Consider the following 16,981-nt stretch of genomic DNA (forward strand, 5'->3'; position numbering starts at 1 on the left):
ATTGTTCAGCCATCTCAACCTCTTCGTTTTTTTTTTTTTTGTTGCGCTAAATGCCAAAAAATGAGTAAATCATCGGAACAGAGGAATACAGTGTATTCCTTGAGAATCTCATAATTTGATTTTCTATGGTTCTTAGTTTTAGACGATTTAATGTTTCTTACTACTTTATGTTCAAACCTATGAAGATCACCGGTGATGTACATATTCTCAAAAGTTACGTCTATTAATGAATGTAGATAATATTGTACTTTTCCTTATTAATAAATCAGAATGCATCACTGTAACAGCAGTCCAGTTTTTTAATCTTTTGAACTTGATTATTATTATTTTTTCTCATTTCAACTTCCAGTTCTAACTTTGAAGAAGAAATACTGACAATGAAAAATTAGAAATAGAAATTGTCGCTCGTGTTTCCATTTTTCTTTTCCATCTTTACTTACTGTTATTCAGAAAATAGGGATATTCATAGTAGCAAAGCTAAAACAATATGTAACAAATAAAACGTAAGAATGAATGAACGGATGAACGAATGAAAGGGTAAATGAACGGATGATTGAATAATCAATATGTAACAAATGAGAGGAACGGAGCAAGAAGACGGAAAAATGAATATTCGAGAATGACTGAATGAATGACTTAATGAACGAATGAATGATGAATGAATGAACGAATGAAAGGATGAATGAACGATGAATGAATCAAAGAATGCATGAATGAACCGGTGAAAGAATGAGAGAACGGACGAGTGGATGGATGAATGAACGAATGGATAGGTGAATGCATGAATGAGTGAAAGAAAGTGAGACTGAATGAATGAATGAATGAATGAATGAATGAATGAATGAATGAACGAATGAATTTCAAAAGCTAAGCACCAGTGGACTATTGAAATGAGCCCAATTTCCCATTTTGAAAAAATTATCTTTAATTTGCAGCTCTTTATTGAAAAAAAATGCAGATCATAATGCAAAAAAGTACACAAACCTTGTATCTCAACGCAAAAATGCACCGAATCGAGAACAACGTATACGAATGAGAAAAGTGGAGTAGTGAATGCTAAGTGAAACTAAACAACCTAGGAAAATACATTTTTTTTCACTAACATCATGCATTATAGCAGATCATATGAAAATAACAACCTAACAACTAACACAAATCAAATTTGCAGCGTTTAATTCAAGTTTTAGCGCTAACAATCCTAGAGATAACGTACTATGTGAATCCTATGTAATAATACGAGTAAATATGAAGAAAAATGAAACAGAAAGACTAATAGATACAGACAAGTATAAATAAAAATGCATAGAAAAAAAACCATCTAATGAAATTATCACAGTATTCATTGTACATGAATAAAGACGGGGGCAAGCGAATGAAAAATCAATACTCACGAGTTTATGCTATTCCTTAAAAGGAATACTTCATTTAACTCATGATGGCATTTCTGACTCTTTTTTTTCTTAAGACACTGTAAATTCGTTCATCCTATATACATTGATTCCCGCCAGATGGTGCGTATCCGCTGTCCGGTTGAAACGGACGCAAAAGATCGTCAACACTAAATTGACGAGGATTTGTTGCACGAAAGAACATATACCATAGGTGCGATAGGAAGGAGCCGAACCCTCGTCACGTGAAGAGGGTCTGGCTCATGAGGTGCAGCTCAAGTGACGAGGACCCTTTCCAAAGTAGAAGGGGTCCTTCCGCCAATTGTTCAACAGTGGAGGCGGTGGAGCACCGGCTCCGACTATCGCATCTATGAGCTATACAAAACCACGGTGAAAGCAACCCACCTACAGTCAGCCCATGCTACACCGGCACCTGCACGACAATCTTTAATATCCGTAACAGGTGTCCATGAATTGGTCACAGGATCATACGCTTCAACTGTGTTCAAATAACGTTGACCATCGTGACCGCCAATGGCGTATACAAGGCCGCCCATTGATGCGACACCAACTCCTCCTGAATAGTATGAACTCAGATATTATGCTCTCATATAGTTTTGTCCCGAGGCAATGTTAGGGATTTCGGTGAGCCTAAAGATTCATTACCATCTAATATTTTGTTCAAACACGCAACAGAACTCCATATTAAAGGCATCACCCCACGAATGGAGAATCCATAATCTACCATCTACGCATAATCCACCTGAAACCCGCACCACCCGGGGGGAGGCGGGGGGTTTCAGGTGGGTTATGCCTATGCGGGGTCGTAGATTATGGAGAGAAGGGTGATTCCGTCTATTTCTTCCTGATTGCCGTAAAAAACGGACAGGAAGATACGACTTCAAGCGTTCCGGTGCGCTATTTCCTATAACGAGTTCGATCAGAGCGCGCCAGCCTTGTGCACGCGCCGCATCTTCCGGGCCGTTTTTTATGGCAATTAGGAAGAAATGGAAGGAATTACCCTCCTCTCCATAATCCACGACCCGGTATAGGAACTCTCCACCTGAAATCCGCACCACCCCAGATTCGGGGGTGATGCATCTAATTAATGTCGCGGCCAGTCGCGTGTCGCTTTGTCTCGCTCATAAAGGATCACAATGAGATGGCGGTTTGAACGCTACCTCATCTGACTCCTCCTCTCGTATGATTTGACGTATAAGACATACTTATGGTTGGCTTCTCATGTAACGTAATTTTTTTTTCAAAAAAATGAACTATTTTCTCCTTCCATTTACGTTGAGTCTCGAATTGCTTTCTGAGCTCCCTTGCCTTGGCCTTGTGATATAATTTTGCCCCTCGACTGCCCTAAAACTGTCGCATTTGTCGCTTCATTTTTTATTCATGTACTTCATCCGCCACAGAAAGTTCACATTTATTTCCTACACTCCTCAATGTGACTTGCTCGTAGCAGTTTTTCCAGCCAAAGAAATCAAACTCGCCCCGAATTGCCGCTTAATTCTGTTTACGCTTTCTTTCTGCTATAGTCACAGTCAAAATTCGCTTGTTTCTCCCTAATAAAAGATTATAATTGATCCGTGCGCCTACCTAATCCCTCTTCAAAAAACGGCTCAGTTGGTCATGGATAAATGGTCTCGTTCAAATCCAATGCTCGTTAGGATTTAATCCAAACCTCTTGAAAATGTCATATTTGCCAACTGGACCCATTGATCCGTGTGTGGATCATATCGTTCACATGTGCACAACGGTGAGTTGTCATCGAAACCGCCGAGAGCGTAGAGAGCACCATCCAGAACACAAACACCAGCTCCAGCCCTGCAACATCGATACGTTGGTTGTTAGTAAACAACAAGCTACAATTAATCCACACCAACCTACGATTCGTCATCTTTGCCACAAGTTTCCATTTATCTAGTACAGGATCGTAACGTTCACATGAATCAAGAGATGATGAACCGTCGTTACCACCAACAGCAAATAGGAATTTCCCTAAATGGGGGGATCTAATGGAAAGAAAAACGCAGGCACAAAAAAAAAGAAGAAAAAAAAGAAAGAAAGAAAAAAGCGAATCAAGTATAAATATCAAATAGAACCGAATTTCCTATCGATAATTATATGATGACTTACCCAGTGCGCTCACGCCGACACCACCACGACGTACATTCATGGGTGCAACATCTGTCCATGTATTCGACTCGATATCATACCGTTCGACCGTCTGCAATCAATAAACGCATAAAATCCATCAATAATACTTTTTTCAGGACACCTACACTAAAGCAAGTCGTGTCGTCCAGCCCTCCAACAGCGTAAATAGCGCCATCAAGTGCAGCGGCAGCTATTCCACGACGACATGTGCGCATTGGCGCAACACGGCGCCATCCAACGCCTTCTCGTGGGTCGAACATTTCAGCTGATGCCAAATGTTGCATTCCATCGTGACCACCAATAGCAAATCTAGGGGAAAAAGCTTGAATATTCAAAAAGGAAAAAAGAAAAAGTCTGTAATCAGCTCCTTCGTCATCGATTCATTTAGAAAAGGAAACCACAAATAAGGAAGTCCAAGAAAAAGAACTCAAAAATCAAAAGAGTTTAAAACAACGTACAGTTTCCCTAGGGCACTGACCACACCCACATGTCGACGTTGTTGAGTCATTTCACATATTGAAATCCAACGATTCAACCGACAATCAAACGCTTCCACTGATCGGAATGGATCACCGCCAGTACCTAAGTGATTCTTTTGTAATTTTACTTCTTGAAAGTAGCGATAAATTATAGTAGCAATAAATAAATTACAATGATGTAATAGCAACAATAAATTAGAATATAATTAATTACAAGGTAAATTAACAATAATAGTAATAAATAAATTACAATGGAATAATAGTAACGATAAATTAAAGTACGACTAATTATAGGGTAAAATACCTCGACCGCCAGCACAGAAAATCACTCCAGCAACACTTTTCCGGGGTCGACTTCGGAGCGCTTGCGATGATGGAGATAAAGGACGGGGTATTGACTGGAAAAATACTCGAGATTTATTAATAAATCATTAATAAAACATTATCTACAGAACTCCGCCCATCTCTGATTTTAAATAAAAATATAGGCAAAAATTTCCTATACCAGTAAAAGTTTAGAACGGCTTACCAATGACGATCCAGCAGCGTATTGTCCGCCACCTTCGTCGTTAATTGCAGCACCAACAGGCAAAGGTGTACCTTTAAGCGGTGATAACATAATAAACAACGCTTCCGATACAAGATCAGTGCATTCTCTAGATTCCTGGAAAGACAAAAATTCAGTAACATAGCCTTTGCAAAACCTAATTCCAGATATTTTACTTTGATCATGCTATTTTGTCGAACATTTTCAACGAGATACTGCATATTGAGCTGCGGTAGGCGTACAAGTGACAAAAGCTCTGAAAGGTGTTGCTTTCGTTCGCTTGGATTCGCTTCCATCCATTCGATTACCGTTTCAAAGACCTGGAAGACCCGTGATTACAGTCAACAGATAATCTAAGGCAAGTTATTATAACATTTATTCTTTCATTTTGCATAGCACAATGCTGTAGAACTAATAGCTGAAAAACACGAAGAGATCAGAAATAGTTGAAATAATACTAAAGGAATAACAAAAAACGAAATGAGATCTTGAAAAAAAAAGAACTACCTGTTCCTCGCTAGTAATTTTTAGGTCGCTTCTTCTGATCAAATCTCGTAGATGAGGGAAAGCTATTTGTTTGAACTCTTCCAATTCACGTAATTCCTGAATAAAGAGAAAATATTCAGCACTAACGTTCAAATACGTTAAGATCGCTCTTGTCCAAATAAAAAAGAATAAAATACAATATCCCAGAATCATTAACACCGGATAAAAGAGAATGCATGGATCTGCCTACATATAAGATCGAACTTATAGTTAAGAGTATCAACAAAGAACACTAGCCTAAGTGAGATTAGCTCTTAAATATCTATTTGCGATGCAAAAGGATCCAGAAGCTTAATTTGCTCCATTAACGAGAAACTTTCATTTTAATTTTTTTTTCAAAAAATTCTATTTATCTTTGTTAATGGTGCACGAGTTTCAATGACGAACTCATCCAACCAGAACTTGGGGAAGTCCCGCACACTTACATCAACCTCCTTCCTTATCAGAATTTAACTTTATTTTGTTCGAAAAGTCACATTACATTGGGTTTTAAAGTGTAAGAGTAAGATTCCAAGGAAATCAACGGAAGAAAATTAATTCAAAAATTCCAAAGTAATTAGTTAATTCAAAAGTGAATAGTCCAAAAGTCGAGTAAAATTGTAAAACAAGTCTTAATAATGAATAAAAATAATACGTAAAATAACACAATAATACACTAAATAAAACAAAAAAAAAAACCCACTATAAAATGATCCACAGCAAAATCATCCGAACTATTCAACAAATCCACACAATTGTGTTGTTCAGCAAATTGCCTGATTAGCAGGCAATTTTTCGTTGTCAATAATTGCGTCATAAACCGTTGACATGCGTAACAAACCGAATCCATCTGAAATCGGTAGAAATATGAAAAGTGTGTATTTTCAAGAAAAAAAAATTCTCAATTTATTCACTAACTTGGAGTATAGATGCCGCAAAGAGCAAATTTTGTACGTTATCACTGTTGATAGATATTTCACTTGTGTAGACAAAATTTACCAACGCTTCCAAAGCTTCGAATGATATATCCTGGAAATTATTCACAAAGTAATAGTGTTCTCTTTAGCTTAAAAAACAAATCGATCGTGACTTTACAAATTTCAACTGACTTAAGATTTCAAGCTATAAAAAATTTGGTATACAAGCACCACAGACAAAAGGGAAGCGAGCGAATAACAGCTTGTAGTAAAAAAAATGTGAAAAAAGGAAGATAAAAGACAGCGGCAGAGTACGGTAGCGGAAGAAATCTATCCATTTTCTTTCATGTATTATTCTAACTTTATCTGAGACTAAAAAAAAAATGTTATTACCCGACACGATCGAAGTCACGAACTCAAGCTCGGCTTGCATGTTTACCGATCCTATTACACTACTGACTTCACTTTCATGCCTTACACTGCTAGTTCTTGCCGCCGATTAGTTCGGCAGAACGAACATTTTCACTCATCCAGAAGTAAAAAAACCCTAAGTCCGAATAGATAATAGACCAATTTCGTTTTTTTTTTCTGCTCATTGAGGATTAACTTTCCGCTTCATTTTCTCACGTGTAACAGCTGCAAGTGTGCGCTCCGATTTCTTCGCATGTTTTTTTTTGGCGATTTTCCGAAAGTAACCCACTAAATACATCTTAATAATTTGAAAAATTGAAGCTGTTCAGCCGAACAATATAGGAAAAGAAAAAGTAGAAGGATTTTAGAGCGGTAGTGATTACATGAGAAATTTTGGAATGAAAAAACATGTTTCATTAAAAAAATCATTGATAAAAATCCAAATCGCACTTGTATCCAGAAATGAGAAATACAGCGATGAGATGCTGTGGAAATCTCGCAAAATTTCAATTTAAACTCTAAAGATTGAAAAAAAGAACCAGTATTTCTCAAAATAGGTATGCAACAGTGTTGACTTTCTGAGGAGACACACTCACTGGTACATCCCACTGGTGTAAGGAAGTAATTTTTAAATTGTTTAATAATTTTTAAAAAAAGACGGATTAAACACGGGAAATGATAGGTTCATAGATGGACGATATGTTCAGGGATGTTCAAAGAAATAAATAGAGAATACCTATGCGAAGAAATCCATCCTCTCAATAAAACACTCCCATAAAATCTACGAATCCAAGAATGATAATTTATAGCGAGCCCACACACACACACAAACAGCTAATCACATCATCGCGCTAGCTCCTTTGCATAAAATAGAGGCGAGATAATTACATGAGCGCATCCACGTCCACGAACATCACAAGTTTCTCGACTGATGCTATTCCACGAGGAAGAACGTACAACTAAACTCACATTCAAAATAATCCTATCCATTTTAGCTTCCACAACATCGTAACCGAACATAGCACGAAAATATGGAATTGCAGCCGCAAGAACAAAACGATGAGCCGCCAATGAATGTCCTTCAACCTGTATGTGAATAACTCAACGTTTCAACCCATTCAAATGCTTTTTCTATTGACAATGGCGTCAATTACCTCCAGGATCACGTCGCACATATTCTGATTCCGCCGGAACTGTTCCAGATGTGACATTATCGTGGCTGGTTGCTCACTATCTCGAAATACTTTAGCGTCCACTTGTCCAGCAGCTACGCATGCATCTCGAACTGCAAAAAAAATTGTCGAAAGGGAAAGCATTCTATGACGAATGAAATAAAAGTAAAAATAATAGAGATAGATAAGAATAAATGAAAAGAACGCAGCTACTTCACATGTAATATTAAGTTTTTAGAAGCGCTAGATAAAAGAACTCCGAAAATCTTGAGTGAAGAAAAATTGAACTAAAAAATCTGTACTTTTCGCTAGAAACAGCAACTTCTAAAGCATTCTATTAGAATACTATGATATATAAAAATGATATTGTAGAATTATGGGCTTCAAAAGGTCTCAGACATACAGTTTTCTATAGTTGTCGTGTCTACTGAAATCCTTCTCACATAGGAAAATAGATTCAAAATCAGTGGGACTCAGGTAGAGAAATGTCTATGATACTTTGAAGAAAAAAAAAACAAAATTCTCTGTCCAGCCTCTCTTAATTTCGTTCAGGACTTTTGAAGTGAATTGTCCAAAAATTTCAACACTTTGAGAAGCAAATTTCTCAAATAAACACACTGTTATCTAAAAAATAAATAAATGAATATAAAACAACTTACCACTAAATGAGAAAGTGGAAGCCTTAAGAACACTTCCATCCAGCGTCGCTCCTTTGAGGTGTTCCACTTCTTGGGTGCTATCTGAAAAGGGACCGCTGAGATAGTGAAAAGAGCACGAAATGATCGAATGGAACTGAAACTGAGCTGGAAAGACTCACAAACGCACCAAAAAAAAAGTTCCTAAATAAACTAGGTGGAACTGGACGAGAGAAAAACTGGTAAAAATCACAGTCACGATGAAAACTACCATGACGTTCGCAAAGAACGGAAATTCTAAACGTAACTAGGTTTTTCCCCTGTATTCTTTGCTTGAACTTATAAAAAATAACTGAATAAGTGTTTATTCATTTTCATTTCAGTGTCCCATTTTAAGGTCTTAGAGCTTTAAATTGAGTAACAATTTGAAAGGCTACCATCACATTCCACTTTCTAAATTTAGCAATCTACGTCAAACATTTAGTAATTCCCATTTATTCAACTGGATTTTATGGTTCAACCGCGTTTTCATTAATATTTTTACTATTCGCTACAGTTCTGGCGAATCAACGCAGCAGTATCAAACGCTATCTTTATTTTACTGAGATTTTCTGATTATTCCATCGAAAAGAGGTCAACGAGAGAAGCTCACATGCAAAAACTCAGAAAAAATTTTTTTCGCAACGTTTCAAAAAACAATCTTCCACATGAGTTAAATTCGAATTTTCCACTTTTGTCATCAAATTTTTGAGTTGGATTTTCGTAAACTACAATGCAAATAGACCACAATCACCTCGGAATCGTTCCTCAGCAGCCATTGATGGTCGCCACAGAAGACCAGGGAAGTGAACGGTTATTAACGATCCTGAAATATCAGTGTGTCTTCGTCCACGACAACATATTGTTTGTTCTATATGACTTCATCGGTTCTAAGCTAAAGCTTCCATTCGCTTTTCATATAAAAAGTGCATAAAAACCATACAAACACATTGTGTTTACACAACTCTGCCAATCCAGAAGACAGACACAATCTTCCGTTGTTTTTATTCGTTCATTTTATTGACTCATTCATTTTATAGACTTCAAACCATCCTTAAGCCACAATTCCAAGGTATTCTCAGTACCTTAGAGAAATCCTTGATTTGAGACCAAAACAGCAATTTTTAATGCAAAATCGGAAGTCAGAAGAACAAAAAATTTGTAAAAAGTACAAATTTTCCAAAAAAAAAGTTAGAGAATGGGACTGTTTTTATGGATCGATAGTGTGTCGTATGGCGCACGTAACGAACTACAAAGCTCATAATAGAAAGATTAATAGACAAATATATATGACGCGAATAATATGGAAATGGAAATCAAAAACAAAATAAAAGCAAAGGAATAAGAGAAAAAAAGAGAAAAAGACGAGGAAAACATGCAACGAATGAAATGGAATGGACAGTTAAATCAAGTGACTTTACCGAATTATCCCATATTACTAAGGATAAGTAACATGATTACACCAATTCGGTTCAAAAAGATATTTGAATATTTTCTGCCTTCAAAATCTAGCCATCGGTATCGTGTAAAGCTCAAAAAACCAAAGAATATAATAATATTTCCACAATATCCCAATTCAAAATCAAAAAATTCATAAAAATTCGACATAGAAATATGAAACAGAAGCCGTGCTCTACAACTTCGGGCTACAACATTGCGCCAACTGCATTCAACACATTTCTATCGATCTACATAGCTCCTCCATAAAAAAAAGAACCATCACATGCATTTCAAAGCTAATATGACGGTTCCCTCTATGAGGAAAAGGTAACGTAGATGAAATATCGACCACGATCGGTAACAAGAACGAAGAACTTATATAGAAACTATATAAAAACTAAACAAGCTAAAAATAAATAAAATATAAATAAAAAATAAATAAATAAACTGTGTAGAACTATATAAAAACTGTATCGATAGGCAACATTTCGTCGAGTACCAAAAACAAATGTCCCAAAATCTACAGTCATTTTTTTCACGGGAGAATTCTACCTCAAATCTAATTGTCTATGTAGTCACAGATCAATGAAAGTTTTTTTAAACGGGTTTAGCGTTACGGAACTAAATGAAAGATGCATTAAAACCGAATGATAAAGACTGGATTTGAAACTAAAACTAAAGCATGTACCTCTCTCGTGCCTCGCCACCACCTCTCTAATGGCGAACAGTCGATGAGGATGATGCACTCGTGGCGATAACGGGATACGCGACGATGCACACGCCCAGCGGTACACGCGGACCTGGAAAAAGTGCAGGTTCGAGACGGCGACGCGAACATTCCTACAGCATACGGAGGATTTATTTATGATATTTCTGTTTCGAAAAAAAATGATGTTCACGTGAAACCGACAAACTTACCCTTAGAAAAACGACATTGAAAAAAACCCCACAGCGCTGAAAGATAGCTACATCAAAAGTTTTCCGAGTTTTTTTTTCTCTACTTACTTTTCCTAATGTTCTGTTCCGAGAACATTCCACAAATACCAGCATAAAATTAACAGCACTTTTCCCTTGAGAAATTAAGAGAATGGTGAGAGTACACATTTCTCTGGGCACTTCAAATATCAGCAAGACAATTGGAAAAAATGGAAATGACAGCAAATACAAACACGAAACTGGAGATTTCTAAACGTACAAAGTTGTTTCATATTATTTTACGAGGAGCATTTCCAACTCAACATGAAAATATCTGCAATCCCTCAAAATGTAGCTTAGAAAATATATAAACTAATTTTGCATACTAGATACAATGAATATAAAAACTAATTTTGCAATGCGGGCAGATTTTAGAAAAGCAAGAACAGCAAAGACATCACATAATTTTGAAGAGAAGTGAGAAATTGTATCTGGAGCTTTCTGGAGCCTAGAAAAGTAGGATAATAAGCTTCTTGACTGGTGAGAGAAGAAAAAACTCACGTTTTAATGCTAAGTGATAAAAGGAAGATTCATAATATCAAACAGAAGCAAGAAAAAAAGAGAAAGAAGAAGAGGGAGAAAAAGAAAAGAGAAATCTCCTACAGTTATGAGTTATTGCGATTATGAAGCAACTGAGAATTCTCTTCTCCAAATATTACGTAAAAAATAAACTCTCGAAAATAAAATGAAACGTTGTAAGCTAAAAAAGTTTTTAAACGAACGCTTTTGCAAATCCTGAATAAAAAGTCGTAAAATCATCGATTCGATCCTATGTAGCAGATGTGAGGTGCAAAAACGAAGCTGTACACAAATAGATCCAGAAGTGAAAATCAAATATATGTACACCTAATTAATCACCACCATCAAGCGAATAAAGAACAGGTGCACAGACGTAATAGAGAAGGAGCTACGGCCGAATAAAACCGCATAAATTAGGTCAGGGAACCCTTATCCAGACAATGAAACTCGCTGAAACAAAAATGAAGCACGAATTAGAAGGTGCGACGTATTCAAAGTACTCTTTATCAGGAACAAGCAACCATTGTGATTAGACGACGCCAGCCTTTTCGTTGCAGACACACACACACACACACACGTAACAATTTCGTATCTGTGGTCAGGTGACGTTAACATAATTTCTAAGATTTTCTGTACTAAGAAATACACATTAAATGAGTTCAGTAAATAATAAAATTTCAAAACAAGCTATAAAGTAAAGGAAAATGCACGGCGGAGATCCATAGGGATGCGCCTACCACATTCGACTTCAATTCAGAATCGTTTGAGGTTGATGAATGCGTGTGCAGCCTTACAATTATTGCGGGGGCGAGCTGATGCGACAAACCAATGTTTTTTTTATCCTCTTAGGCATGTCTGTTGCCAATTTATCGATCCCGAAAGAATAAGATTGGTTGGCACGAGAGCGGATTCGAACCATATAATAGATCGTGCAGTCACAGTCAAACCACTAACCGACTGCGCCATACCTGCCTCTTATTATTTTCAATATTGTAGTAATATTATGATGGAATGTAGAAGTAGCTGATTCTCGCGAAAAAAAAAACACGACCGCGCTACACCCGCCCTAAGGAAACTACGAGACAACAAACAACAATTTCACCTCAACTCTTATTTCTTGTTTGAACAGTTTCTTTGCGCAGCTACAGTATCGCGTTCCAACGAACGTTACCTTGAAACTGTGTATACATTACAGATATTCTCCGTTGACTCAAATAATTAATATCAGAGATCTGAAAAATACTCACTAAGAAAAATGAGCAGACACGTCTATAAAGGAGATTTTAGATAAAGGAATGTCTGCTATCTTAAGAATCGAAAGAAAAAAAAAACAAACGACAACTGCGCTGTACAACCACCGTTGAGCAAACTCTGTTGACAAACTCAGCATCACGCCGGAGGTGTTCCATACACAAAGAAAAAATCATCGAGATAAATTTGATCAATTGAAACAACCAAATATTTCTTTCAAAAGAAAAATTGTGCATAAATGTAGGGTAAAAATACGAGAAGTTGTTAGAAAAAATCACCAAAATTTTGTCACGAGTTTTTAGCAACAAAATCTGATTTATTAGATCTTGTAGAGAATTATGAATGGAACATAAATTGAATAAATAAATACATTTTTGTTAGGCAGGTGTAGCGCCTTTGGTGAGAGGTCCTCTGTGGGCGTACGGTCGATGGTTCGAAACCGCCGACCAGTGCTAACCAAGCCCTCCATCTCTCCGTGGTCGATAAAATGGTACCAGACTTATACTTGAGGATAAAAATACTGACCTGACCATCGGCTGGCCCCCGCAAGTCATTGTCTAGGCCAACACGAGTTCATAAAATTTCAACGATTACGAATTGCAGTAAAACGGGTTGGTGCATCCCAAGCGGATAGTTACGCCATCCTATCTATCCTTATAAATTTTTATATATAATTTTAATAATTATTATTAATTATTTCAATATTTATCCTTATAAATACATTTTGATATACAGTCCAGCTTTTAGAGTTTCCTGAATAACTCCAAAAATCGTATTAACTCACTGTGATTTTTTTTTCAACGACATTAAAAAGTGTGCGAAAGATGAGCTACGAAGACAATCATGAAGAGATTTTAACAAAAAGCTGAAGTGCTCATAATTTTTCAGAATTTGTGTTAGTTTCATCCGTTATACATGTTTGTCGGGGAGCGATTCAAAATCTAGATGATGTGTTCCGTCGCTAATACCCCTATCACGCATCGTTGCGTAATAGCTGCCCATATTAACACGGACGCAGTTACCCCAAAGTAGAGCACAACATTTCAAACCTCAACTGTCGACAAATGTTTCCAAATCAGCTTAAAGGTTCCCATAATCAGGAGAAGAACCATATGCCCCGTCATAGACCAAGTACATATAACAGCTTTTCTTTTTATATTTAAAAAAAAATGCGGAAATTTCGACTTCACTTTTCATATTACATGTTTCCAATTACTTCGGTTCATCTTTGATGAATTATGCAAATATGCAATAAATAAATATACAAATAAATAAGTAAATAAATAAGTAAACATAGAAAAATAAATAAGATAAATATGCAAATAAATAAAATAAATGTGCAAATAGACGAGTAAATGATTAAATACACTCCAATGAGAAAATCAATACGATTTCAGGAGGAAAGTTCCAGTATTTCTACTCAAATGAATATTCCCTGTTGGACTTATACCCATTTAACAACATGAAACGACCCATAATACGGGCGCAGTCGTCGCCGTTCAACTGGACGTTCAATTGAGAATTCCATTGAGAATCTTTCTCAAATGCATATTTAGACCTTATTTGGCGTATTCCTGCAAAATCCAGTGAGGAGGGAGGAGGATGGATTTAATCATTACAACTACCTAACGACAACAAGGATGAGTAACAGCTCTCCAAACATAACTTATCTTCGGAAAATACGAAAGATAAATATAAAAAATGTAAAAAAAAACAAATGTGTAGATGTATAAGTGCAATGCAATAAAATAATTAATTACAACAAGAGATAAGTAATTAAGCAAAAATTTAACATATATTTGATGTACTCAGCAGTTTTTACATTCACTTATCCAATTATTCACATCTACCAAAAAAGGAAAACCATATTTTGTCCGAGTCGAAATGAAAAATTCCGCGCTTAATTTTTTCGCAATCGAAACTGACGCCACCGTTCTTTTCTTCTTCTTTTTTCTTTTTTTCTTTCTTTTTTTCGTTCATAACTCGTTCTAGTGGCAAGCATGAACAGGTCGTTTTTCTCCTACTGAATGCGAAACGTTCCCTTATATGATCCGTCCCTCAGATCCAGAACGCTTCAAATTAGCTATCGGTCCGTGTTATTTTATTTATTCATTTGAAAACACCTAAAGGTGTGTCACAAAACAAGAGGAAGCTGGAAAAGAGCTCACTAGAATTTTGCCTAAGTTTTACACAGTATTTTACGTAGTAAGTATAAAAGCTGAGTAGTTTCTACGATGTTTTGCTACTTTCTGCTCGTCTTGCTTGTAATGAAGACATCTCCATCGTTACTACTCTATGAGCTCTTCAACAAAGAACAGGATTCCCCCAAACCACTTGAGGCGACCAACTCAATGGCGCCACTTCGTCTATGTGTACGTGCACACCACCAGTGCGTAAGTTCCCGTCACAAGGCCACCACGTACAAACATCATTGACACTATGAGGATTGCTACAACACCCCAGTTACTCGAAAATTGAGATTTGCAAAAATGCAGCGGCGGGTTACGGTAAGGCAGATTTCGCTAATGAAATCGACACAACAGCTGACATTTATAGGATGCTTCAACGCATGAAGAGCCTCAAAATGAGAATAAATCCCATTAGGCGGCGAAGAACGGCCAAATCGTTGCCAGTGCGTTTCAACGAGCGATCCTTCGTATTCCTTGAGCTTTCGAAACAGAAGTTCGTTCGAAGAATATTACAGGAAGTCAAAGAAATAAAAATACATGAGAATTTCTAGCTGTTTTCACTTAAAAACACGCAAATGATTTGGAAAAAGTGCAGCGAAGAATAACATTTGATTAGAAATAAGAACAACTCACAAAGTTCCAACAGATGTAAAAATATTTGCAAGAGATTTTATGATATGACAGAAGAATAAACTATTAGAAGCAATTTTTTAGAAGAAAAAAAAACTAGAAAAAGATGAAAACGTCATTGAGAATAATGCAGATTGGAGAATAGCTGTCTTTTAGGCAAACAAATCAAAAATCAAGGAACCGAGGAAAGTATGAGCCATAGAGACAAAAAAACATAAATGTTAGAGAATTATAACAACCATAGAAAACCAAAGAAAAACCTGGACAAGATTTTCGAATATATCCAAGAACTCCCTCTCCTTACAATAAAATTATTGCCTAAAAGTAAGAGAAATAAAATAAAAACTATAGGGACTTATAACAGAGAACTAAAGGGACTTATAAATCCAATCTCATCAAGAAATGTCTCATTGAGTCCTTGAAAAACAAAAAAAAGGATAAGCTCAACAAAATCAATTAAAAACTACATTCCAACATGCCAAGATTCAAAGACATGTCGAACATGGGCAAAAAAGGATAAATTAGGAAATCTGCATGGGTGACGTGGAAAAAAAACGATGTCGACACTGTTTTTCTTGTTAGGGGAAAACTCAGAAAAATTTTACTGAGGTCAAATACGCAAGACTAAGACATGAAAGGTTGGTTTTCAGCAATAAATCTTCAGTTTTGAAAAAAAAAAACAACGAATTAGGTCCATCTGATGCAAACGTTGAATGAAAAACGTCAGCGCGCTTCGCCGCATATAGACTACGCGCCATAATTCTAACATCCAAATGGAAACCTATTATGTGCATTATTATGAATGCGAAGAAAAAAATGAATAGCCTCCATCCGTATGCTTTGACGATTAAGCATTAAAGCGTAGTTTACAGAAAAAAAAAACACATAAAGTAAACCGGATAGCGGTATTCCAATGAATAGCAGTAAACGTTTCAAGAACACATTGAAATGATGTGGAATAGCAGAAGAACAATGAAAGGAAATGTATGAAACGATGCATAATATCATGGAAAGAGCAGCCATGCTCTCTTCTCCCACACACACACACATACACAAGACATTTGTGCTTGACACACAGGGATCAATAGAGCTGTAAAGGAGTGGCGACGAGGCGAGAGGGCTAACTGACGAGTGTGGTGAACGTGGGGCGGGGGCGGCGGCGGCGGCAGCGGAAGCGGAATGAAGTAGGACGCGGAAATGTTATAGGCGCCAGATGGCGCCACAAACACCTTTTGGTTGTGCAAATAATGTAGACGAAGAGCGGATCCTTGACAAGCAACGATGGAACTGGAACAGTTCCGGTGCATTTTATATTCACGAACGCTAATAAAAACATTCAGAGATGTATGAAACACAGTATATTCGGGAGTGAACATTGATGATGACCTAATTGTTACTTAGAGAATGTTACAACAATTGCATTGTAGGTTAGAGTGGGCCCTAATGGAGATGTCCCACCAGCAAACCAGCACAATTTAGGTCAAATTCTCACATTTCCGTTTGCGTGTGCTTTTTTTTTAGGAATCGGAGTGCACTATAGCAGTAGTCTAGTAGTTATAGACAACTAGCACCGAATACAGAACGGTCGTTCCTTAGCCTCTCTTAAGGGTCCCACCTTGCTCCCGTCCCCTTACTACTACCAACACCTCTTCTTTTACGTACTGCTCCTACGTGTTAGTTTCAAGCATAGTTCTAAGT

General features: G+C 36.8%; 1 protein-coding gene across 2 annotated transcripts; it reads right to left on the reverse strand.

Annotated features, from left to right (window-relative positions):
• Window positions 1–1,485: 1,485 nt before the first annotated feature.
• On the reverse strand, window positions 1,486–12,933 carry RB195_013167 (uncharacterized protein; the record flags this gene model as incomplete). 2 transcript variants are annotated; one of them, XM_064202862.1, is made up of 20 exons in its annotated part: window positions 1,486–1,558; window positions 1,794–1,965; window positions 3,079–3,221; window positions 3,281–3,395; window positions 3,534–3,624; window positions 3,680–3,863; window positions 4,013–4,136; window positions 4,338–4,431; window positions 4,563–4,697; window positions 4,757–4,900; window positions 5,088–5,183; window positions 5,809–5,955; window positions 6,024–6,134; window positions 7,403–7,519; window positions 7,588–7,718; window positions 8,265–8,345; window positions 9,034–9,105; window positions 10,408–10,519; window positions 12,316–12,384; window positions 12,835–12,933. In XM_064202862.1, the coding sequence occupies 20 exons, from the start codon at window positions 12,931–12,933 to the stop codon at window positions 1,486–1,488; spliced, it is 2,310 nt and encodes a 769-aa protein (XP_064058742.1). The 2 variants fall into 2 exon arrangements, with proteins under 2 accessions (XP_064058742.1, XP_064058743.1); XM_064202861.1 differs by lacking the exons at window positions 12,316–12,384; window positions 12,835–12,933 and adding an exon at window positions 10,725–10,823.
• Between the last annotated feature and the right edge of the window lie 4,048 nt (window positions 12,934–16,981).

Source organism: Necator americanus, chromosome V, assembly GCF_031761385.1.
Source record: "Necator americanus strain Aroian chromosome V, whole genome shotgun sequence".
Lineage (NCBI taxonomy): Eukaryota > Metazoa > Nematoda > Chromadorea > Rhabditida > Ancylostomatidae > Necator > Necator americanus.